Here is a 27203-nt window from a genome sequence, read left to right as displayed (position 1 = left end):
AAAGTGGCAGATTTAAAAAAAAAATTAGCATGAAAAACAAACATAAAATGAAACCGTTCTGTTCACTTTCTTGTCTTTTTCCAAAAGATCAATTTTTAATGTAAGAACCATCTTTTAGTTCTCAATTTATTTTTGTCGAATTTAAGTTATAGAATTCAAAAATAAAATTATTTTTTCCGTTTACATAAGGCCCTTCAATTTTGTTTTGTTTTTCTTTAAATTTCCCAGGGATTTATCGTGTTTATCACACACAAAAAAAGGGTGAAAATCAGTGCAAAAAATTTAAAGTACTGAAAGTAAAAGCAGTTTGGTAACAAACAGAATGTAATGTGGTAGAACTACAACTGAACTCTAAACAATGTACGCCACCTTTCAGTTTAGGTGACTTAACACTAGAACCGCCGAGATTTCGGACTACATACAACCGCCACACCTGCACTATATCCTAGTAATGTTGTTGAAGCTGACACTCTCATCAAGAAGCTGCTTGATGAGATTCTGGGATCAATAAGCTACTAACAACCAAACGAGCAAGATGGGCCAAATGGCCTCCTCTCGTTTGTAAACTTTCTTCTTTTGTTCTTATATGCGGCTCCGTTATAAAACGGCTTTGATATGAAAATGAAAAACAAACAATCAGATACAACTTAATATTTTTAGTTATGAACATCATACTTAACATTTTTAGAGCAGAAACACTATATTTACATTTTTCTTTTTTTTCTCCAAATCGAGCACAAATGCATAAACATGAAAAACTGTAATGAAATAAACTTTAAGCAATAAACTTATGTGTAAACAGGTGTAGAAAGCTGTATGCACATATACAATTATAAAACAATTATAAAAATAGCATAAAACAAAAACTATAACATAACGTATGCAATATGAAAGCGCTTTGAGTGAAACAGAGTTCAAAGGCTCTGTATGTCTGTTCAGAGTTCTACTACAGCTTTCCTAGTACAATCTATACAGAAAACATGCTTTTCAACTGTACCAGTGCATTTGCCACAGACTGCTTTTTCACAACAGGTGCAGACATCAAAACTTCTATTTTTATTGCATTTAGCAACCTGGCATTGTCTTTTATTCTGTGTGCCAGTGGGCACAGTGCTGGTTGAAGGTTGAGGAGCATTTACCAGCCGGCTTTCGTGCCTCTTATCAAAATGTTTCTGCAGCTCCAGGGCTAGCTGTAAAATGAAGTCCCTCCAAGTGATTGTGTTGGCATTGCACTCCTTGCACAAAACCAAAGCGTGATGGCTGCAAGGTCCAAAACATTAAAAAAACATCCACAGACCATCTGCGAGTACCACCTTTGACAGAATACAGCCTTGCCATTTGATCCAGTATATCTATCCACAACGTACTTTGTTGCGTTATAATATGCAATAGTCTCTGGCTTTCATTTAGCAGTCCCGATGGTCACTGATTTGCATATTGCTTAAAATAAGCACTTTTTTTTACACCTTTACACACTCAGGGTGGCACAATCATTCTGCCTGAGAAGTGGAGTGGAGTGCAGGGGGGCTTGCACGGCTTGAGGTGTTGGTGGTAACTCTATTCAGAGGACAGGCAGATGAAAAAAAAAGTAGCAGTAGTAAAAAATATCACACTGTATTGTGATTCATATTTTGTGACAACTATTAATAAAATAATAATATGTGTAGAATGAATTTTTTACTCGACAGGAGTTATATAATTCGTTATAGTTCGATAATACGTTATTTACGATTCTGCAGCTGAAACACCATATGGGTATTTAATTCAAATATTTAGTAACACTTAAGAATGGACATGCACAAGATATTCACATAAGTGGAGCTATTTAAATTTGAATTGCAAAAGCCGTTCAGAAAGCGGATATGGCGGTGCTAGTGTTAAAACCATTTAACCTATGAATACTTTCATCCAAGGAATGTAACTAAAGTTTTATTGAATAGGTTTAAATGATAAATGTAAAATCCTTTGATAACGAAATAGGCGGACACATTCCATTTCTAACACACCTTGTTTGTGTTACATGCAACTTTCTATCACATTCTGTGAACCAATAGAAGGACAGACAAGGACTGGTTTACAGTACAAGGGAACACCTATACACCGTGTTATTCAAACTCAAAACAAGGATTTTCTTCTCTTCTCTATGGACTGAAAGCTTCTGCCTACAGCCTTCACCGAGATACAGCAGTGTGCTGCTGTCCAACTAACTTCTACAGAGAGGATGACCGTGTTAAGAAGACTTTGTTTTAAACATCGCACCAACAGAATAAGTATCAAACTTATATTGTGTGTTTACAAGTAACTGAACTGAAGCCATGCCTTTGATATCGTCACAAGATGTAATGTTCATCTATTCAACTAGTTGCTAAACATTGTACATGAGCACATAGCCATGTGGAAGCTGGCATATGTATATGCAATGCGTGACTCAACCAAACAATGTGTGATAAACTATTAATACCGCTTCACTAATGCAGAACTCTATGACCAGAGAGGACATCAAGGATTTATTATGAACATACCTGTATAAATTATCAACAAATTACTTTTCCTTGAATGTTTTATTGTATTTCTTCTTTATACATATGTTTTTAACTATAAAGCCTAACCTTTATTCTTCTTCCTTTGAGGATATGAATAAATGTAATAATAATTTGAATTGTTAGGTTTCTTTTTGTCATATAACAAATACACATTTATGATTGATTTGAAATAATTAAACATACATATTATTAATAGTTAATCTCTTTCATCATGAATCTAGGGATAACTAAGCCAGATTTGCTAGTTCTTATTGAGGTATTGTTATTATTATGGATAATAATTACATTATGAGCTATAATGGGTATTTTCTTTAATGGTACTTGGTGAGGACACAGTTGTGACATAAACGCTATATATACAATGCAAATATACACAAAACTCAAATTTGGAAAGTGATGCAGTGGACTTTTCAGAATTTAAACAGTGATACTGCCATTGTCTGGAGAAATCATTGCCATCCACACATGGAATTCGCTTTCCAGTTTATACCATTTTTCTTTTTCTACCCATTTCAGCATGACAAGTGTTCACTAACATCAACTGTAATTGCTTCGAAAGCTTTTAACTATCTGCACTATCTCTATCTTGAAAACATGAAATGTATACATGGTGGGCATGAGATAAATGAACAATACATACAGATATGCATGTACGGATTGTGTGTGTGTTGTGTATGTGTATAGCTTCCACTACACTGTCTTACTGTAAGCAGACATATATATAAGGTAATCTTTGGTATTTAATGAAATGATCATCTATTTTCATGCACTTGAGTATACATGAAAACAGGACAACATTTTTTATTTTTTTTACATATGTTTATACACTATCTCAGACTGGGACCTAGATGTCCCGTGAGGTTCCAACATGATTTCCGACAGCATGCGTTAGCATACAGTGATAAAATAAGGTGGGACCCAAAGGGTTAAACACCTATTTACCACATCCTCTGTATGTTGTTTAGCATGATGGCATGCAGTAAATATTATAACATTAGATTGTTTAAGATGACTAATAATGGATGCAGGAAAAACAACCTTAAAAAAAGCTAAATTAACAAGTGGGTCTACATAGGACATGATACACAAGAAAAATTAATACCTACAAGTATATCCTGTGGCAATTCCACTGAAGTTAAAACACTTTCCATTTTAAATATTGCATTGTTGCAAGTGCAGCATACGTACGTACAACGCATTCACATTGTAATCTTTTCTTAAAGTAGGTTTGAGGCACATATTTAACATTCATTAAGGGACGTGTGTGAGTGGGGTGTTTAATTATCCTGCTGATTACTATCATTAACCCCATTCAGAGATCATGCATTGGGTTATATCAGTCAATATGCATGCTAATCTTCAGTGGACTGCCAAATCCTAGCAGGAGCGTTCTCACCCGAAACAAAAGACTCCAAATGAACGGCCCACAGTTATCTACTGCTTGATACACTACTTGATACTTCCAGAAATGATTCAAAGCAGAATACATGTTGTACTTATATGCAAGCTAACTAGAAGGTACATTGTGCCTAATTCACGACAGGGCACTAAACATTAAGGTGCACTATAATTGCAATTAAAGTGCACGTTCATGACTTCTGTATTTACTATTGATATTTTACTCATTACCGCACGAAATAGTCAGCATGTTATGGCGCACACTGATTTTATTGCACCACATTATGGTAATCAGAATGAATATGTGACTTGTATGGTAATGCATGATAATGTATTTAAATGAGGCACCCTGCTTTGAATAATGAGATGAGCTTTTTTCACACTGTATTTATGAAAGGGTGATAATTGTGGTGTGCACCTGAAAGTGAGCGATAATTAGTTTCTTTTGAAACCAGGCTTTAACCATTGATAGCTGCACTATTTAAACCTATTTTTCAGAGCTAAAATTTATCTGGCAGCATGGACGCATAACTTGCATTAAAGTTTTCAAACCGAGCAGTAACATTACCTGTAAATAACAGGTTATATTAAGCATGAATAAACGTGAATGGATGTTATAATACTGTTACATTGGTAGAAATAATAGAGTGGTTAAATAAAACACTGGACCAAACAAGGTATTATAACTAGGGCTTCTGATTTTTGCTGTTTTCCGCCGACTTTTCTACTCTACGTTAATAATTCAGCTGATCCTTGTTAAGCCTTTAGTGTATCTCAACCACAACCAAGGAATGTCTTAATAGTAAAATTGATTTAATTTACTGGGTTTTTCTATGAAACAACTAAATGGTCTTTGAAATCGTAGGCCTAAGTCTTTTTCATTTTAAAGCAGAAGCAACTCCTTTTTATTAATATAAATAGAGCCATGCAGAACAATTCTGATACAGTGTGTAAAGCATAATATACTTTAGTTTTCATTACAGCTTTAATAAAGATTAGTCGCTTATTAACATGTTGCGATCTTGTTTGCACGTTCTGCTTGTTAATCAAAAATTAAGGATTGGACAGTTTAAAAGCCATTTAGTTGTTTCACAGAAAATCCTGTAAATGAAATCAGTGTTATTGTTAACACGTTTCTCAGCTGTGAGATTCATGAATGGCTTAACAGGTACAATTTAATTCTTAAAAGGAGAGTAGAAAAGTCAGGGTAAAGCACCGAAAATCAGAAACCCTAATTATAATTTAAAAGAACTCCTCTGCATGCAGTTTTAGTTTGCGTTGTCTCTGCCTGTCCACTGCTGAGGGATGCGTCTGTTGATCGCTCCTTTTCAGTCAGTGTAAGCCACCTCCACCTTTCACAATAAGCCACTGACTACTGCTGGGGCTTCTTATATCACAATGGTCAAGGCTAAGTCTTGACATTATCGTGCTCATTAAATTATCACTCATAATACATGCAGTGTGCACGCTATGGCATGTAAATTAGCCTAATAGTGTGCATGTAAATGCGTTCTCTGTTAGTAAATGGGATAGTAAATTTTGATTTATGGTGCATGTTAGGCTCACTACATTTAGTTCCCTTTCGTAAATTCTGTGTTCCTAGTTTGAGTGTTAATAGCATTGAAATTGATACTGGGGTAAGTTTCTATTTTATAAAGCAAAAACTGCTAAATAGAATTATTGAACCAACCACATACTGTAATCAAAAACGGCATTCCCCTTGTTATTCCTAAAAATATAAAGCCGACCTCTTTATTGATAAGAGTTGAATTAATCAGGAGTTCACCAATAACTCAGGAAAATAATAATTGACTTTTTTTTTTTTTTCATACAACAAATATTAAGATTCTGCTGTGGAACTCCAAATACAGTATTAGGTATTGCATTGATTAGAATTATGTTCATTATTTAAAAAAAGAATACAGTCTACTGCACTCTGCATACTATATTGGGCTACTTTATAAGTCAGGATATTTCAACACTGCAAAGAAACTCAATTAAATGTGAACCCATATGCTTTTATTTCTCAAAATAATATCAAGTAAAATCAGTTTTATGACTGTTAAACGTGACTGATATTAACGAGAGAGTCACAATAAACAAAGTGATAAAATTATAACAGCTTATCCAATTGACTCTCATTATATTCCTGCCAGGCCATTTCAATGTGTTGATAATAAGCTGAGAGAGAGGGACTGTGGTGTGTGTGTGTGGGATGCAAGGATGGCAGGGATGTGGTTAAATCTATCCCTGTCAGAAATCACAGGTAAGCCCATTCCCCAACTAGGTAATGGATGCTAACTGGTGAGTGACCACATTTATATAAAGAAGGAGAAATCCTTTGTTTGTTGAAGGGGGTTTGGTGAGTTTTGATCTGTGTAGTGATAGCTGTTCAGTGAAGGCGAATACCCAGCCTGACAGCAATTTTTGTGTACGTTTGTGTATTTTGTTTGTTTGTTTTGGCATGTGTGCCTTTTTCTTTGTTCCTGTGTTTGTTTTGCTGATAAAGGTGCACAACAGTGCTAAACTGCAGCTTCTTGACTCTGTGTCTCTAATCTTTGCTGGTTACAATCTGGGTCGTGACGCTTCCCTGTCACTGGGACATTAACAGAACTGATATTAAGCAGGCTTGACTATATGCAAGCATGATCACTGTACTGCTGAAAGACTGATGCATTTTATTATAAGGGATTTAACAAGTTTGAGTTTCTCAAGTGTTTTCTGAGATTAATTATACAACATATCAGTAGTCCTGTGAGACTATACGGAGAACGCCTGGATAAACGCCAACACAGCGGGTCTGCAGACTGGGCCAAGTAACAGAATTGATGAATTTTTAATAATAAATTGGTACCTCCTGCTTCAGGTTTTAAGTCATAAAATATAACAAAAATGTAACTGTAAAGAGAAAGGGCTTCAAATATATCAAGTTTTTTTGTTCCTTTTTCTTATTATGTTTTCAGTCTTTCTGAGTGGGTCTCAATCTTCCAATCTGTGTCAACGTGATTTGACTCCACAGCTACAGCACCGGTGTGCTATCCACAGAACTGGGGGTTTCGGAGCCGTGCACATGCTTAAATACCGACAACAGACATGACAAAAATATGGGATCTTGAATGTGTGCTTTAAACATGGTAGAATGCACATAAAGAATAGTTCTGTATCACAAGAACGATGTGTCTTCTAGAAAGGGTTATAAACAGGGCTTTGCATTGCATCAATGACAGTATCATCACTACCTGGGTGGTCCTGTGATCTCAAAGATGGAATCAGGAACGCTGTATAAAAACAACAAGTTGCTCTTGAATTACGGCTCATTAAACACAAAGCAATCAGAGCACACTGATACTGTTAATCCACAGCCTCGCAGGTGATAAAACCGATCAATGCGCTTTCTCAGAAACCCCAGCAATAACCCTGGAGACCCATTTTGTGTGGGAGACCATCATTTGCTTTATTACTTCTGTATGTCTTAAAGCTATATATCAGGGATAGCCAAACTCCTTTCCTTTCATGTGGCCGAGAGCCGCAAGACACATACTGTAAAACATGAAATGTTTGCGAGCAAGACATTTTAAATACTAGCATTGTTATGCAGTACAGTAGTGGTTATCTCTTGATGGCAGCAAAATACACAAGAACAAGGGAGAACATTGCAGAGCCTTACAGTTGTACTGTAGATCTACAGCGTATTAAACTTTTAATGTAATACACTGGCATTATTTCTGTTTATGCTAGATATATTACCCAATTTAAACAAATTATATTCAGTTGTTATGAAGCAAAATACAACAGCTGATTTCACCAAAAACACCACATGAAAAGGAATCTTTTTGACACACTTTTTTTTTTTATACGATTGCTGTGTGTATGAGCTTTGTGGATGACAAATGCACTGTATTTATTTTGAAAGGGATTACAGTACCTGCTCATGACGAGATGTAAAATATGTAAAGATAATATTACATTTTAGACCTGCATCATTTAAATTTGGATTCTGTAGTCTAGTGCCAACACTCCAATTGTATAAACTGATTAATTAATCTGAATAAGGACATATTGCACTAGCAATATTCCATGCTTGCAAAACTCGCTTGATCAGCTTCTTTACTGAACGCCAAATGCAACATCTGCTGCTTGCTGAGGCACACTTTTAAAGAGGACAGCTTGTTTCTCCTTAAGCCTGATCTAGGAGGTTATTCAGTTAAAAACTTGTTTGTTTCATAATGACGTTGTACAGACTACAGCGAGTAAGCGATTTGTTGCAGATGAGATATAGGTTTACCACTGTTTTCAGTGAAAGCAAACTCTTCCTCCCAGTTAAAGCCTCATACGTTTGTTTATTACTTGTTGACTGTTATTACTCATGGAGGGTGTGCTCAATGCTACTGTCTCCAAGAAACAAATACGCACTTAATTCAAAATTACAAAATGTACTTTCAACAGCACATTCAGTTTTTAATCAGTGATCGAAATACGCATATGCCAGCAAGCGGTGCCGAAAATCAAGAAGTGATGAAATATCCTTGCAGTGAACATGCAGGCTCAAAGAAACAGGAGAGAGAATGAATAATTAACACAAATGAACAAAGAGAACAAATGTGTACCAATCCTTGCCGGGGTGCCTCCTCTGCAACCAGGACCATCTCTTTGCCAACTGTCCCTTCCACTGACCCTACCAAGAGGGAGAGGAGGAACTGCCGCAGAAGAGGAAGGCAGAGGTCCCACCGCTGCCTCCGCCACCTCCATGGGCAGGAGCAGAGCAGCAGGAGCTGCCTCTGTCTCCGCAACCTCCACCGGCAGGCGCAGAGCAGCAGGAGCTGCCTCTGCCTCCGCCACCTCCATCGGCAGGAGCAGAGCAGCAGGAGATGCCTCTGCCTCCTCCCCCAGCAGAGGGTGAATGCCTGCTGGGTCCCCATCCACCAGCAGAGGGTGACTGCCTGGTGGTATCACTTCCCCCACCAGCAGAGGGTGAATGTCTGCTGGTAGCACTTCCCCCACCATCACGAGGAGAGGAGCTGGAGCTTCCTCTGTCTCCACCTCCATCAGGCGGAGAGGAGCAGGAGCTGCCTCTCCCTGGACAAGGACTAGATGCTGGTCGGTCCTCAGCAGCCCTTGCATCGGCTGCTGAGGGAAGCACTGGGAAGAACCTCCCGGCCACAATGGCCGAAAAGAGGGCCAACACCCGCACCCCAGCTTGTCCTGACTGCCAGCCTCGCTTCGCCCAAGGATGCCAGCCTCGCTTCGCCCAAGGATGCCAGCCTCACTTCACCCAAGGATGCCAGCCTCGCTTCGCCCAAGGATGCCTCAGCATCGCCTGGGGTTGCCCGCCACTCAGCATCGCCTGTGGTTGCCCGCCGCTCCGCATCACAGCCGGAAGTACTGTGGCCGGAACCCCACGAAGGGGAGCTGCCGGCCACGAAGGAAGGGGAGGAGGTCTGGAGACCACCAACCCCAGAAGCAGTTTCGCTGCCGAAGAAGGGGGAAGGTCAGGAGACCACACCCCAAGCAGCCTTTCCGCTGCTAGGACTACCCTGGCAGGAGAATGCTACCCCGCTGTCAGCATTGCTGCTGACAGCATTACGACCTGTGGGCCCCTGGAAGCCTCTGGTCCTGGCCAAGGACTTTGGGCGGGACTTTTGGGCTTTTAAGGGGGGAGGTGGCCATTGAGGCCATGTGTGCTTTGCATGGGGGGGGTATATGTGACAAAGTGTCCGCCCCTGTGTATATTATCTGTTATGTGTTGCGTGTGGTGTGTTTAAATGTTGGTGTATAGACATTGGCACACGGGATATAAACGGGTTTGTGTAACACGAGTGTTTAAAAATGTATATGTGTATTTAGGCACGAGGATTGCACAGCACTTCACGTGCAAGTAAAATGTAGTAATATGTGAGCACGGGGAATTGCACTTTATTAATTCACGTGCTGGGATTCAAGTGAATAATTAATTGGTAATTGAATCCCAGCACAACAGTATATATAGATGCACGTTGTCACATACTCGGGGTTGGGTGTTCGGTGAGTGGAGAACGGGATTGGAGACGGAGGTAATAATAAGTAATAATAATAATAATAATAATAATAATAAAATAATAAAAATAATAATAATAATAATAATAATAATAATAATAATAATAATAATAATAATAATAATAACATAAAGTATCTGCTCACCGTATTTTTGTTTAGTACTAGTCCGTTTTTTTGTTTGTCTTTTTATTTTGGCATAGAGTGCCGTGTCCTGTTGTTTTCTGTTTGTTTAAACCCTTTTATTTACAATAAACCGGCGCAAGCAACCGCCATCATTTCATTTCACATCATCTGTCTTTGTATATTTCATTCCTTCCTGGTTCTGACACCGCCCACTTGGCCGTCTCTGTGACACTAAGCCACCCAAAAAAATTAAAGATGAAAACCCCCAGAGTGTTCCAGATTGCTGCACTGCATCACTATAGAGACATGAAGAAGTTTTAATAAAGTGATTGTAGCAAGTACAGTACTTCCATGCACAGTACCTGTTTAGGATTTCCATTAGGTATTGAGGTCTGAAATGTACAGTTTTGAAAGAGCCACACAGATTTTCATTTTAAAACATGATATTTGGTTAAAGAAATGGCTTATTCTTTTATGGCTTACTCTCAGTTAATCAGCAACACTTTCTAGGTCACCTCAGCAGTGTCTTCTGGGTCATATTAGTGGCTGAAAGCAGGTCAGCTATAAGGAGAAGCAGCTGTTGGATAATAACAATAATCATCTTTATTTTCATAGCGCCTTTCATAGTGGACCACCATCACAAAGTGCTTTACAAGAGACTAGGGTGTATGAACTATGCATCAGCTGCAGAGTCACTTACAACAACGTCTCACCCCAAAGACAGAGGTTAAGTGACTTGCTCTGGGTCACACAATCAGTCAGTGGCTGAGCTGGGATTTGGACCTGCTGATTACAAGCCTGTTTCTTTAACCACTGGACCACACAGCCTCCTATGGCAGGAAAGAAGTCATTGAAGGGTTGGGGACAATATCACCAACCAAGTGCAATGACCAAGCAAGTGCAGCATTATGTGAAAGCACGACTTGCAAACAGAAATTTAACCCAGTGTAGTAATACATCTGCTTTAAAATAAAAATACATGTTTACAATTATAGGACTTTGTCAAAACTGCATATTTCATACCAATATTATTATTTATTTCTGTGCATCGTATGAATCATCAATAAAATATTATGCAAATGTCTGTGTTGTGGGGATTTGAAGTAAAATGCATGGAATTATTTTATCAGCTGCATTTTAAACATTTTTTAAAAAAAAAAGCTGCTCTTTTGTGTCAGTCTAGAAGCCCCTCAATTACCTGTATCTTCAGAGCTCAGCTGTGGAAGGGGGCCTGGCTCAGGGACGATTTGAGGCGCGGCTTTGACTGGTGTGGTAGATTCGGGGGTCTCAAACGCTCCGTCGGAGTCCGAACTCCTGAAACAGAAGAATTGATACATGTGGGCACTCTTTATCCAGGACCCCCCACTGCTCAGCACTAAACTCGGCCACATTTCAGCTCCCAGCAGGCTGTCGCTCAAAACAAACAGGTTTCAGGGCAATGCCCTCACACAGCACATTCATCCAGCCTGCCTCCAGGTTTCAGTGCAATGCCCTTACAGAGCACATCCATCCAGCCTGCCTCCAGGTTTCAGTGCAATGCCCTCACAGAGCGCATCCATCCAGCCTGAATCCAGGTTTCAGTGCAATGCCCTCACACAGCACAGTCATCCAGCCTGCCTCCAGGTTTCAGTGCAATGCCTTCACACAGCAAAGTCATCCAGTCTGCCTCCAGTGCTACAAGGGTAAAACAGTTCCTTTGTTTTTTGTCCAAATGACAGTGAAAACTCATTTTGGTTTAATTGACACTCAAACAAAATTCTTGGCACCTAAGGATAAGAAATACTCACATTCTTTGAGTCTGAATGAGAATGTATGTGCATTTTAGCTCAAGATAAAACAAATCTGAACAAAAACTGAACATTTTACAATTCATTTTAGGAGCATTCCCAATGCAAACGGTGATTCCACAGTGCGGTAAAATGCACAAAAACAAATGCAGCTGTGACGGAACCCTGTGAGGATCAAGTGAACCCTGCTATCGACTAGTACAGATGCTACCGCATCTGCAAACATCAAGCATCTTAAAGTATATAGGGGTTTTAATATTGACATTTCCTTACAAACCAAGATAACTATCCTATAAGTAAAACAATCTAGTTTTATTATTCTCTAAATCTCATCAGTTATAGACAAACCACAACTCTATAAACTATATACTGAGCAATGATATAGTCCTTTGAAACAATATCAAACCCTACACTTCTTTTAAAATTATATAATAATAATACACCATAAGAGGGAAGAGTTAGCTGGCCATTATGAAGTTAGAAATACACATAACATATAAAACTGGATTCCCACAAAGAAACACTAGGCTAGTGACGGCAGTGCTGCATTCACTCCCCAGTTCTCCACACAGCACCAAGTCATATCCCCTACTGCTGCAACATGCCCCATCACAAAAAGAACAAGCGGTGCTCTGATCCAGAATGACAAAGCCGTGCTCCTCAGTCACTTGCCTATTGCTGTCAGAGATTCTCTTCTTGTTGAACCACAGACTGCAGTCTCTCCTGCCACTCACTGCCGTCCAGCTCCACCGAACCCACTGCAGTGGGGACAGAATCTGCCAGGGATCGAAAGCCATTTTCACAGGAAGCAGAGACCAGCTTTATGAACTGTCCTACTGTTTTTACATGAAGACGAGCCAGAGAGTGAGACAGCGAGAGAAAAACACACAGCAGCAGCAGTAGCCCTGTACAGTGTCTCCTCTGACTGAGAGAAGGCTGCTTTGTTTTCAGTTCTTCTTAGCTGCAGTGTTACTCTGTTGTATTCCCTGCTACTGTGCCTGCTTCTAAAATCAGACTAGCGCAGAGGGGCTGTCAGCACTGAGTGTGATAGCATCACTGGTGTGACAGTCCAAGTCCCTTTCCTGACTGCTCTCTCCACACCAAATCTTAATGAGGTTTCTCGCTTTGCTAGCCCGCCTTCGCAGCACAAAGCACCTGCACCAAGCAGCTTCACATTGCCACAAGCTCGTCGTGTGCACTAATGTCTCCCACACCTGTCCCAATTGAGGAATACTGGGCTAGAGACCTCCCCCAACTCTAGGATGGAAGAACTGAGGAGCCCTTTAAATATAACTTTTAACATACAAAGCTGAATCTGGGAACACCAATACTACTACTAATAATAATAATACAGCACTAGTACTAATGCTAATACTAATAATAATCCTAAAAATAATAATATTAAATAAAGGATCATAATAATAATATAGGATTACAGATGCTTTGGGTTCCATTACTAGATAATAAATAGTGCACAACTGATTAGTCTAATAATTTGGTGAATCACAGTTTTTGCAATAACACTGTGTAACAATTTTTATTTTTTTTTTGTTCCTGGGTAGTAAGTGTTATTTCCTAATTGCTTATGCCTCAAAAGTATAGAAAATGGCTATTATTCCCCAAAAACTTTGCTTTTGTGACCAGGACAGTGATATTTCAAAATATCACTATTTCCAATAGGAAAACGGGCAAATGTGTGTCTTTTCATTCACATAAAGTTAGAAAAAAACAACATATGAATCCAAATTAACATGTATTTATATTAAAGTAATACAAAAATGACTACAAAAGATTTAGAAGTGAGTAGTTTTTCGAGATTTATGATTATACTGTATTTACAGTATAATCTTAAATCTCGAAAAACTACTCACTTCTAAATCTTTTGTAGTGATATAGTGAAATAGTGATATTTTGAAATATCACTGTCCTAGTCACAAAAGCAAAGTTTGTGGGGAATAATAGCCATTTTCTATACTTTTGAGGCATAAGCAATTAGGAAATAACACTTACTACCCAGGAACAAAAATTGTGTTACATAGTGTAATCGAATAATATTTTATAAACCAATTATTCGCTTATTCGTCCTAAAAGCACCATTAACTTAAATATTTCAGTGGGACTAAGAGTTTGCATTACTGCTGGTGCATTTACACTGTGCAATGCAATATTTAGTAGTACTGGGACGAACACGGGACTCGGATATTCGCTCATAATTTAAATATTCGTTTGGATATTCGTTCATTTTCAAATTGCTCAGGGCAATATTGCTCAAAACGCAGGCAGAGACAGTATAGCAGCAGGGGCAGGGGGCCGTGGCCCCTGTGTGTGTGCCTGTATTTTACAGAAAGATGTTACAATATGTAACACGTTAAAGTAGAAAAATATCCCAGGAGTAAAGAATACATTGTGTAGGCCTTTCGTTACCCCAGAAACATTGTTTTGTTTAGTCCCGAAATAATTGTACATAAAGCTGACAAACCATTTTATTTATTTTTTACTTTATTTTTATTCCCTGCCATTGCCATTTATTCACAGGAAACAATGGCCATAGACATATTTTCAGAAGGTAATAACATGAGGTTTACTTGAGCCTTATTGTAGCTGAACAAGCAAACGAAAACTGAAATTTCACTTTCATGGTGTTGTAAAATTAATGGGAATAAACTCATCATTTTGGTTCTCGTTTATTACATTCCACATAACAGAAAGTCGCAACAAAAAATATATTTTTTTTATATTGATTGTAAAAAGTATCTACAATCTATATAAAAATCACTATACAACACTTCCAGCAAGTTGGGCACTGTTTAAGTGAGGCATTTCAGAATGACGTGCTTGCCTTTTTTCTGCCCCATGAGATTCTGACTCGTTCTAAAGCAGCACAATGCATTTTTGACCCAGATGGCCTTCCATAGAGATCACTATGCATGCGCGTACATAATCAGGTTTGTTTACTTTTCGCTGTCAAAAACTTGTAAATAGAAGCTCAAGAGCTGCTGTGTTGATCCTGTGTTTTTTTTATTATATTAATCTCACACAGAGCTCTTTTTCATTTGTCATTTTTGAAACTGCCCCACAACTTCTGGAGAGACAGTAAATAACTGCAAGGTATTTTTCTCATTTGTAGTGAATACGAACATCAGATTTTTGTATCTGAATACATGTAAAAAATAGTTGTTAGAATATTCTGATATTTGTCCCAGCACTAATATTTAGCGATAACTTACGCTAACAAAATAAACAGACTTTATATCAGGAATGTTGTTTGTTGGAATAGTCAAACACCCAGAATATCTGCATATCATATTGCACAATGCACGCATGTGTCATTTAGTGTGTTTACATGAGCATAAGAATTCTGATATTTTTTGGAAAACTAAGTTTTCAAAACTCATGTAAATACAGTTTTTGGAAAATGTATCGGAATATTCAGAAAGTCAGTTTTTGGAAAACAGCACCTAGAAATTTCCGATTAAATTCAGAGAACTAACAAAATGTATGTCATGTAAACACACTTTTCAGAAAACTTATTCCGAAAGCGTACTGCACATGCATCCAGTTGCCTAGTTAGGGATAAAGTAATACATTTTTTAAAGTCCGTATGTATTTGTTAACCCATACTGAAGCAGTAAATGTTTTCTAGTTTTAAAATAAAGTGATAATTTAAAACAACGTCTGCAAATGAAACTGGTAATATAGAACAGGAAGAGCTGTTGGAAAGGCTGATTGCACATTGTGGGAAATCTGAATAGAGGTATAGGATAGTAATCTTTTAATTTAAGACATAACACATTGATACAGCACTATATTGGACTGGTCTCCGTTCTATCGTAGAAATGTCCGGTCTTCAAATCATAGTTAGGCTACTATAGTACTTTGCATGCGAAAAAAAACTTCAATCCATGTATACAATTGAATTCTAATTAGATTTCCTATTGTTAATCATGTAAACACAGAAAAGTGATGTTTTAAGAAAATCAGTTTTCTGATTCAGTTTTCCAAAAACATTTTTAAAACATTAAAAAATGCCAGCTGTCTAGATAACTAAAATAGGATCCTGCAGCATTCTGTACAGTTCAAACATCTAATAGAATATGCAAGTCTCTTTAGTACATTTCTGTCTGTAAATGTCAGGGAGACCAAACTAATATTCCTCGGGCCCAGATAGAAGTCAGCGCACTGTAGATCAACCAGGTTTACTGCACAATAAACTAGTATCCACAGCTTTTCAGGATATTTTATTTGGATATATTCTGCTGACAGAACCAGTATGGGTTACATCATATATAATTAAGGCCTCTACACACCAGACGCGATGTGACAAGCGAAACGGCAACGAGGGGGAACATCTGGCAGTCCATTTCCAGGGAACTGGATATAGCTGGTGTGTATGATTCCTTTACCCTTACTGAAATAAGCATTCTCAAAAACTGTTACCATATATTTTCAAATCCAAGTTGGGGTGGGGGGCGGGGGGGGGGGGCTTTAGATTTAAGGGGGACTTCATGTATTCATGTTTTTTTTTTCCCCCAGTTAGTAAACCGCTAATGCATGCGCATGTCTATTATTTTTATGTGCCTAAAGCATGAAATAGCTGTTGCTAACTCTAAGTAGCCGTAAAATGGCTAAACAAATGCACAAATTCTAGGATGCAGCTTTTAAACAAAAACTAGTTTTGTTTGCTGATGAAAAGGGAAATCGTGCAGCAGAGAGGGAATTTGGCATGTCTGAGAAAAAATGTCAAATTGGGAAGTAACAAAGACAAAATAAACAAACAAGAATTTCAGTTTCCTTTTTATTTCATGAACCAATGACTTTCGTTCTAGTATTTCATTTTAAAAAAAATAAATCGATTTAAGTTTTTTTTGGCTTTGTTTTGTTTTGTTTTTTTCAATTCTATAAAGATAATAAAACTTAAAGAATGTACCACTAACCTTTTTGGGCTAAACTGCAAGGAATATGCCATAATTATATGGTCAATTAATGTATGTATTTTTGTTCTGTTTTTCATTAAGTTAAATGCGACTTGCATTCAGGTTTTTTTTTTTTTTTTTTTTTGGGGGGGGGGGGGGGGGGGGGCAACTTGAATTCAGGTGTGACTTAAATTTGAGTAAATACGGTATATATTCTACATTTTTATTAGCTGTATAACAGGACTATCATAGGTGTGATATTTGTCCAGCCGATGATACAAATCAGAGGAGATCTGCCTATCCCATTGCGCGTGTCTGTCGCCACTGATATGAAAGGTAGTGTCGCAGCAAAAGTACCATTTTATTGCAGGACAAATCACATCGTGTCCGGTGTGTGGAGATCTTTAGATGTCTGAACCTAAAATAACCTCATAAACAGATATAGAAATCATATCTTGGCAAGATTTATTACTGCCTTGAATTACAAAGTAATACTGTCAGAGCTATAAAGCCGCTGGAAATGTCGTTTGAGAGCTTTCCTTTTCTAAATGTCCTGCCTGCTGTGGGATATTGTGCTGATCAGTGTGCTGTAAATCTGAAAGCTGTCGTGTAAGACTGAAGCGGACCAACAAAGATCACCTAATAACAGACCATCACTTTTTTATTACGCTTTTACACCACGTGTGCTTTATTTTAGGCTTTGGTTGAATCCTTATAAAAATACCCTCAGTGAAAGCATAGCCAAGTGTAATGAAGCACAGTGAAAGCAATGTAATGTATAGGTAAATATTGTAAACAATAGCAAGGTATGGTAAAGCATATTAATAAACCAGAGTAAACTATGGTAAATGCATAGTATAACCACGGCAAAATAATGGAAAAGCTGCAAAAATACCATGGTAAACTTTTATAAAGGCATTTTCAAAGAACAATTTAGTGTCTTTTTGAAGACATACAGTCTCTGTGGTAGCTATATTCACTGAAGGTGCTGAGAATAATATCACTACAGTAAAAATGCTGTACTACAGTATTTTAAAAAACTTCCTGAAGCTTGTTTCTAAAAGGCAAGCTCATTAAAGATTCTCAGTATCTTTCTCAGACAGCATTTGTTGGTTTAAAAAATACTATTTTCAAAATATGCATAAAAACTACTGTACAGCATTAGCAAAACATATATTTGTTTACATTGTCAATATTATTAACTATTAATTACAGACATTTCCCTCAGGTATTAACAAAAACAAGAATACCCATCTTAGAAAAACTCTAAAAAAAATATGGTAATCATGTGCTGTATTTTTTTTTTCATGTATCTTTCCTATGAAAAACTACTACATTGTTTTACGCATGTTTAATATCCTATTATTTATGATTTTTGTTATAATTCTCTATTGGTGTTTCAGCTTGATTGCCACTTACTAATGTCACTTTTCTACTCCTGAAAAAATAAATCTGAATTTCTGAAGTGAGGTGTTATTTTGTACAGCTACACACCCTTCGTGGTGGTTTTAAATCCAGCTTTTCAGGATGTAGAAAAACGGCATTAGTTTGTGAGCCAGAGAAATAACGATTTAAACAGAAACGCAAACTGGGTATTGAACAGGAAAATGTGGATGGTTTAAAGCAATCCTTTAACATCATCCAAAAGCCACCAGTGTAACCATTCTCTGCAATAATATTGTACAGCAACACATAACACTACACTCCAAACATTGTGGGAGCAATCCTATCCTTGTTGGAGAACAGTGCATCATGTTGTGTGTTTCAGTAATTAAAGAAGAGCCTCTATTAGCATCTCATATCAACCATTATCGATACACCTTCTTTCGACTCGGAATGCAGAAACATTCTCCTTATGTATGAGTTTTAAAACCAGCTCTGCAGAACAACATCTCTGAGATTCACATCCCAGAAGAACAACAGAATACATATCGAAAGCACAAGAAGAATGGCCTGTAACGGCGCAAAGCTAACGAGCCGTACTCCAGGGGCACAACACAAGCATACATCTGCATACCACATGTAACTCCAAGCTTTGTGTACTTTATGGATTGTATGAATGTGTACACTGCCATCCCGCAGCTACCGGAAAGGGCTCCTGTTACTGTGTAAGTCATGAAGAACCAGCCTTAAATCATAGCTCTTCTGGTTTAGTTGTTATTTCTGTTTAAGATGTAGCCCTTTTATTAATCCAGTATAGATACACTGAATTACTGAAAATACAAGTTTCAGTAACAGACATATTGGATTCTAAAGAGCAAGCAGAATACACACACACACACACACACACACACACACACACACACACACACACACACACACACACACACACACACACACACAGTGCCTTGCAAAAGTATTCAGACATTTCCCAACATAAAAGGAATGTCACCTTACAATGACTTATTATGAGTTTCAGTGTTTAAAAATAAAATATCAAACAGAATGAAATTTCAATGTACCATTTGTAATTCGATAATATGAGAGAATTGGTCAAGGGTTTGAATACTTTTGCAAGGCACTGTATATATAACATATATTTGCTATTGAGTGACTAAAGAACAAGCAGAATATATATTGAACATATATATTTATTGAACATATCTTTGATATTTCATACTTGTACCAAATTGCTCTTCAAGCATTCTTATTTCTATAGTGCCTTTCATCACAAGGATCCCGAATCGCTTCGCGCACACACACACAATGAACAATTAAAACATTGCATTAAGGCAGTCGAATACAACATTTAATAAAACAGAAATTAACAGAATTTAAGTTCTTATTCATATTGTCAGTCACCATGTAGCGCATAGCCGAGCCTGTATATACATGGCAAAAAATAAGGGCTACAATATTAGAAAATCCCTAGAACATCTTCAGTTTAACTGATACTGCAGGTTACAGTATAATATTGGCCATTTCAAGAATGTATAATAATAAAGCTGCAAACTTGGTGCAGACCTTGCTTGGCATGTTCTCCTGGGAATCCTTTTACAGGCATCAAACCAGCTCCATTTGTGAGAGAAGCAGGATAATTGCTTGCCTCAGGCCACCGTTATTTTAATATTTTATAACAATTCTGTTCTTCATTGATAGAATTAGCTTCCAGATCATTTTGGTAACGGTTAAATCTCTCCTGATATTTATTTGAAATGCAAGTTTCTATTTGACAAGTAAGTTAAATACGGTATTTACAGAATTTTGTTATTACATTTGAGATTACATTTGCCTTCTGCCATATGAATAGAGGATACCGTGGTTATATGAGAAGGGAGAGCACAGTAAAACATCTCAGATATAGTGCTTACATGAGAAGGGAGAGCACAGTAAAACATCTCAGATATAGTGCTTATATGAGAAGGGAGAGCACAGTAAAACACACTCAGATACAGTGCTTACATGAGAAGAGACAGCACAGTAAAACATCTCAGATACAGTGCTTATATGAGAAGGGAGAGCACAGTAACACTCAGATACAGTGCTTATATGAGAAGGGAGAGCACAGTAACACTCAGATACAGTGCTTATATGAGAAGGGACAGCACAGTAAAACATCTCAGATACTGTGCTTATATGAGAAGGGAGAGCACAGTAACACTCAGATACAGTGATTATACGAAAAGGGAGGGCACAGGAAAACACCCAGATACAGTGCTTATGAGAAGGGAGAGCACAGTAAAACACACTCACATACAGTGCTTATATGAGAAGGGAGAGCACAGTAAAACATCTCAGATACAGTGCTTATATGAGAAGGGAGCAGCACAGTAAAACACAGTAACTCAGATACAGTGCTTATATGAGAAGAGAGAGCACAGTAACACTCAGATACTGTGCTTATATGAGAAGGGAGAGCACAGTAACACTCAGATACAGTGATTATACGAAAAGGGAGGGCACAGGAAAACACCCAGATACAGTGCTTATATAGAAATTAAACCAAATATTTCAATTAAATACTTTTTTTTTTTTTTTTTTTTACAGTTTTAACAAAATTGAGTGAATGTAATCCCATCTGAAAACAATATATTCCATAAATTGATTGGTTGCATGTAGGGTTTATTTTATTGCAGTTTGGGTGATGGTTCTGGCTGATCAATCTGTGCATAATCATATGTGTTATGTTATAAAAATAGATACTCTACACACAACATGTCTTTAATCAATGTGTGTTTTACATAGTAGTTACATAGTAAATACATGTGTACTTACACAAAATTACAATGTTATTATGCATAGTTATAATGTACTTAACATGTAAATCTTTTTGCACAATATATGCAAGTATAATGTATCAGAAAAGGGTTACAGTTAGGGTTAGGTTTAGGCTTAGGGATAGGGTTTTATCATGCAAATATATTCACATTAAGTACATTATATTTGCATAATAACACTAATTATGTGTACGTACACATGTATTAACTAAGTAACTACTATGTAAATACACAGTAGTTAGAGACGCTAAATTGAAAGTTTTACCAAAACATTAAAGTATCGATGTTTTATTAACTTTACAATGATATTCCGCCCGGCATGACACATATACATGGGATATGGAAGATGTGCTAGAATTCTGACAAGTCCTTAACAGTGACTCGCTGATTAGTTTATAATAGAACATGTTATCAGTTGAACAAACCATCATGGAGGAAAAATGTATTTTTTGTATTTATTTATTTGGAAGATCTCACATACAACCCCCTACTGCTGTAAGCAGACGCAAGAGCATGCCTCTCATAGAGTGACACAAGGTAAGCAATTGACCTTGACTGTCAACCAGCTTTCATCAGATAAAGCAGCAATGTACAAAAGGCAAAACTATAAAATAATGTTCTAAACAGACACTACAGAATTATATTTCTATTGAAAACAGAAAGAAAACCTCTCCATGTTGCTGTCCTACCTGGACAGGTCTGTAACATTTTAATTTTGCAATTAAAACTCATCTGATATAACATTCCAGTGCCCCCCAACCCCTCGTATGTAATATCATATTATTAGCTACACAACAGAAAAAGTCACCTTTTAAATCCTCCCACGACTCCATTACATTCACAGCTGGTGGAAAGGAAGTTGTTGGCATTTCCACCTGCTGGGACAATGATCAGCCAAGCTGGCAATCACATTTAAACCGCTTGAATTCAACTCAGCTCCCAAGAACACATTATCTAAGCACCCCAACTGGAACAAGTGCTTCTGAATATTAAATAAATAACACAGCACAGAAACACTAAGGCCAGCACCTGTGTGTTCACATGCATGTTTCTTTGGACGCATTATTATACAATTCAAAGCAGTGAGCAAGGACCTCAGAAGGAGTCTCAGAGATTGGTTTGCATCAGCATGTGTGCAGGGCTCTGTCTGATCTGGCAACATCACACTTTCAAGGTTTATCAAACAGCACTTCCCTGGGCTGGTTTTCACGGCACTATGATCATAATGATTTGCTGTCACTTCAGATAAGCACAGCTCTTTACTGAGAGCCTAAGTAAGCACACCTCATACATGTATGAGTCAACTGCAGCAGTGGCTCGTGTCCCCTTATTGCCACAGGATATAAAGATCTCTCCATCCTCACTTCAGTAATGGCACGGTAGGTGACAAATTGTCAATTTTTATGTGCAAGACACTGGCAAGCACAACATAACACGTCAGTCAGGAAATCAGAGCTATCAAAAACCGTGACTTAAATCCATGATATGTGCACATACAAATGTAAGTGTGACATGCATAAGGATCAACAGACACTTCCATATGTATCCCTAGATAGTCTTCAATACTCATTAAGTGATTCTCTAGGTATATCTAAAGACCACAATTTCATAACCATGCAGAGGGATGGCAATTCCATACATAAAGATTCCAATTCTCTTACTATCCTGTGCTAAAGAATGTCCCTACCAAGTTTCATTACCAGCATGTTTAAAATATGTTTAATATATGGGGCAATGTCTAGTTGTTTTAGGAATTATAGTTAGATTTTTCAAATTGAACTAAACTAAACAACTACGTATTTTGCAGCTTATGGAAATCGTGATTATTTTTAGTGCTACTGTACCACAGTATCCATCGCTACACAATTACTAAACGGTCATTAAACTTTATACTATATTAGTAATAGGACTAAATATAAATATATTAATGTACAAAGAGGTTCATGTAACACTTGCATTTCACTTGTAAAAAGGATCCGCTTTTAATTAGTTGTACAGCTGCACTGTTGTTTGATCAGAGCAATGCATTGCCAATTGAATTCCGGCAGGCTTTGCAGCAGAATGAGCTTTCCTCACTAACAAAATTAAAGGAAATTGGTGCCGTTAGGGAATGTGAGGTAATGAATAAGTGACATTGTGAATATATGTATGTATGCATGCGGTGGCTCTCCAATGGCAGTGAAAGGGTTATGCAGAGACAATCACGGTAGCATCATACCACATTTTGATCTCCCGCTTTATCTAACAATAATATCCCAATAGTTATTGTCTAACTATTCTGTAGGGGTTTTCAAATACACAAGACAGATAGATTACAAAGTCTAGGTACACTAACTACATGTAATTACACTGCAGTTACCATTTGCAAATATATTTAATGCATGCACTTGACACACATTAACAACAAGGTATTTCCCCTATCATTTGTTTTTGTTGTAAGTACATGTATTAAATAATGGGAGTACTGTACAAATCCAGTCAGACTACAGTGTGGGTAATGAACTTGCATTTTCAAAAGCTTCCATGTCTGATTTTAGCATCTAAGATAAAAGAAATTGACTTCTCCTTGAACCATTTCACTTTACAACCGAGTTATTTTAATACTTCTGTACTGCATATTCTGTGACAGTGCTGTGAGGGTCAATATGAGCAAAGGACACTTTCTAAGACATTAAAGATATCAATATTAGACTTATGCAACATGTATTGACAACAAACTGACCTTCAAATACTCACAGGGAAAAATAGCACCTTAGAATATTGTATAAAAAATACAGCGCTATACCATACAGTACGTAGCCCTTTGTAATGCTATCTAACACATGCCTCGCATAATGCAGTGCTCAGTGCCTCAGTAAATACTACTAAATGGTAATGACTGAGTATGTGCAGTGGTAGGGTCAGAGTATGTAGTTCATGTAATGTTTTTTGAAGTGTACCCTGCAGTCGTATGTACTATAATAAAATATGTTTAACCTTAATCCACCCACTAAATGCTCTGCTGCTGCTGTAATAGGTCCCACACAACGAAATATGCCAACAATATCTGTACAAACTTCCTATGACTGGATTGTTCTTGTTTACTTCTGTTCTGAGTGGGTTCCTGCACTGCAGTGCAGTAAAATGCCTTTAAATGCCAACAGCAATGGCAGGTGGCTGGCTCAGTGTGTGCGAGAGCCAGTGCTGTGAGTCTGAATCCCAGCCAGGAGGCACAGACACAAGGTGTGTGCTGGGGTTGGCGGAGACTAGCCACCTGTCTGAGGGGCTGCCAGAAAACAGTGCCATGGCAACCTGCAGGAGAGGGGAGGAGGCAGAGGCCCTCACATACATTGAACTGATTTGAATATGAAGTGTGCTGATTTGTGGTGCTTGGGGCTGGTGTGGGGTATTTGCTGTTCTCCACTCAGACCTCTTGCCTACTGAATTTCTGAGTATTTCTGAAGAGATCATTGTTCCCTCTTGAAAAATGATTTTAAAAGATATACTGGCCTTGTAGTAAAAAGAGAGTATTTTATTACAATCATCTAACTATTTTTGTAGAACGGAGGAGTATCTATTCAGGGATGGGATACCAAGATATGAAGTAAAATGGGGTATGAGAAAACACAAAAATAAGTTTTAATGAAGGCACGTACACATGTTTGTCTACTTGAAATCATTTTTTCTAAGTTTTTCCTTTTTAAGTTATGGGGCCTTTTAGCATCAGGCAATGCTGCTTCTGTAAAATCCTTTTTTTGTATTTATACCTGATTCATTGCTTTCCTTTACACTTCAAGAACAGTAATTTTAATACCTTAGACAGGGATATTTAACATGAATCAAAGGGCAATTTCAACACAACTTAATAAGAGAAAGTGGAAAATCATGGCTATGGTTCTTCTAAATTATAACAGGAAGCAAAAGAGCCTGTTTACCCCAAAATGTTTTTTTTTTTTTCCAGCATAACACAAAAAGCATATGATATTATAAACCCCACATACAAAGCATATGACATAACCCCACAAGAGCACACTGTCTGCCCTTGTTCACTTTCACCAGCTTTCCTAATTATTCAGTAAGACACAGGCAATTAATCACCTAAACACTAATGTATTCTCAGACTAGCAGTCATTGCCTTCAAAGCACAGAGGCTACTGGTTTTTAATTGATAGGTTTTAATGATTGTTTCTGCTTAATTTGGTTGATTGAGTGAATAATTACATAGTCATATTTATTATATGGAAGTGCAACACAAATATTTTAACATGAAACCTAAAAAAGGCTTCTGTACAGTAGGGCCTTGTGTGGAGCATCAATACCTCAAAATGTTTTAAATATAATTTCCATCAAGCTCAATACTTATTTTCTTATAGTTAACTGAGTTAATCCATAACCAAAGTTGATTTAAAAGTTGTATTTTTAATGTTGGTGGTTTGTGAATGTAGTGCTCTGTGGAGCCTTGCTATGCAGTCCTCACGAGAACACCCCCTGCCTGCCATTCAGTCCTGGGACTATAGAAACTGAGACAAACACATTTCACATGCCAGATCCAAACCCCTGCCGCTAGAGGTGAGGCATGAGAACATACTTCCTAAACTATTGCATTTGTATTGAATTCAAACTCATGTGAATAGTCAGACAAAATTTGAACAGATGGAAAACCACTTAGAGAGGAGTCATGTGATGTTCAAGCAGGACAGAGGCAAGGATCGAGAGCTGCGTAGTGCAGGAATTTTTCTTATAGTAATTAAGGGAATTTTACATAATTAATAATATGTAAATTAAAAACACTATCCAGAATATGATTACACGAATGGGAGGAGCTGAACATTGAACATCATCTGTAGAAGACTCAATAAGGAAACAGGACTCAGTTGGTGTAAACCTCACCCAACAGGTAGGTCAATTAAGAGAAACTTGAAGAATTTGAGAACAGAGCTAGACAAAAAAATATACGAATTGTTGGTCTTGCTGAGGGAAGTGAAGGTACTAATTTGAAAGAATTTATTCAGTGACTTCTGACAGACATCTTCGGAAAAGAATCAGCCAGCAATGGGTCTTCATTCAAAGTGGAGCAAGCGCACAGCAAAGCTTCGAGTCCCCAAGAAAAATTACCAAGTTAATTCGATACGAGGACAAACAAAAAATATTATGGTTGGCTCAGCAAAGATCAACTCTGTCATACAAGGAACGTTGCATTTCATTCTTTGGAGACTTTTCAGCTGAAGCACAGCACAACAGAATGCAGTTTAAACAGGTGAAAACAATACTTAAGAACAAAAATGTGAAATATGGCATGATCTACCCAGCTTGGCTCCGCGTCACCTAGCTGAGTAAGGGTCATCCCTTAAAAAAGGCTGGCAAGTTTATTCTGGACTGTAACAGAGAGTGAATTAATCCAAATCAACAATCTCCCTCTCTAACTGTGAGAGCACTGTACAACAGGAACTATATGCCTCGTACTGAATGTTTGGGCAGTTCATTCCAGGGGCAGTCGGAAGCCGGCCATTCAGGAAGAGGGCGGCGTCATGGTACCAGGAGTCCTTGTCCTAGTACAGTAAACGAAGATCAGTTGTGAATTAGAGAAGACATGATTGAACTAGCTATTGGAGTGGGAGGGGCTTACCGTACTTTAGGGGGGCGTGACGCTGTAATCGGCTTCTTTTTTGTGGTTAATGGGAGGAAACAAGGACGATTAAACTGTGAGTGAAGTGTTGCTTGTTCTTAAACTGTGTGTGTTCATCTCTGCCTGATGGATAAATAAAGATCTGGGAGCTGCCGCATATTACGCCAGCGATACACCCAGACTGCACTACACCGCTGTTTACAGCACCGCACCTGCACAGAGCGCACGCACTGTCCAGAGACGTGTCTGTGCTTGTTATTATTATTTCGGGACTGCAACCCCTTGTTTTGACACTGGCAATATCCATAGTTGGGTAGAGCCAGCACTATTATTTAAATAGTCAAGGAGACCCAAAAAAAAAAAATGTAAAAACTTGAACCGTGAACTTTGTGTTTGTGGTTGTCTGGAGCACCTGCATCACCCTTTCACCTACGCACCAAAAAAAAAACCTTGCAATTACCAGCTTGTATTAACTTCGGTTTTTCTTACATTGGTGACGAGGATGATCCAAGTCTTTTGTTGTGAAGTACTGGCTCACAAAAGCCAAGGCGTCAGCATCTTGAGACATGGCATCCAGATTGCGT

General features: G+C 37.8%; 1 protein-coding gene across 4 annotated transcripts in view; it reads right to left on the bottom strand.

Moving 5' to 3' along the window:
* tacc2 (transforming, acidic coiled-coil containing protein 2) overlaps nucleotides 1-27203 on the bottom strand; it is a 186837-nt gene that overhangs the window by 65509 nt on the left and 94125 nt on the right. For 3 of the 4 annotated variants that reach the window (XM_041268161.1, XM_041268162.1, XM_041268164.1), the window contains 2 exons: nucleotides 11296-11411; nucleotides 7181-7219 (listed from right to left, as the gene is read on the bottom strand). In XM_041268161.1, coding sequence (XP_041124095.1) covers nucleotides 7181-7219; nucleotides 11296-11411 — 155 coding nt within the window. Of the gene's footprint in view, nucleotides 1-7180; nucleotides 7220-11295; nucleotides 11412-12556; nucleotides 12873-27203 lie in introns of those variants that run through there. The other variant, XM_041268163.1, reaches the window with a different exon arrangement.

This window comes from Polyodon spathula, chromosome 13 (assembly GCF_017654505.1).
Source record: "Polyodon spathula isolate WHYD16114869_AA chromosome 13, ASM1765450v1, whole genome shotgun sequence".
NCBI lineage: Eukaryota > Metazoa > Chordata > Actinopteri > Acipenseriformes > Polyodontidae > Polyodon > Polyodon spathula.
The sequence above is the reverse complement of the archived record's forward strand: the minus strand, read 5'-3'. Positions and strand labels throughout refer to the sequence as shown.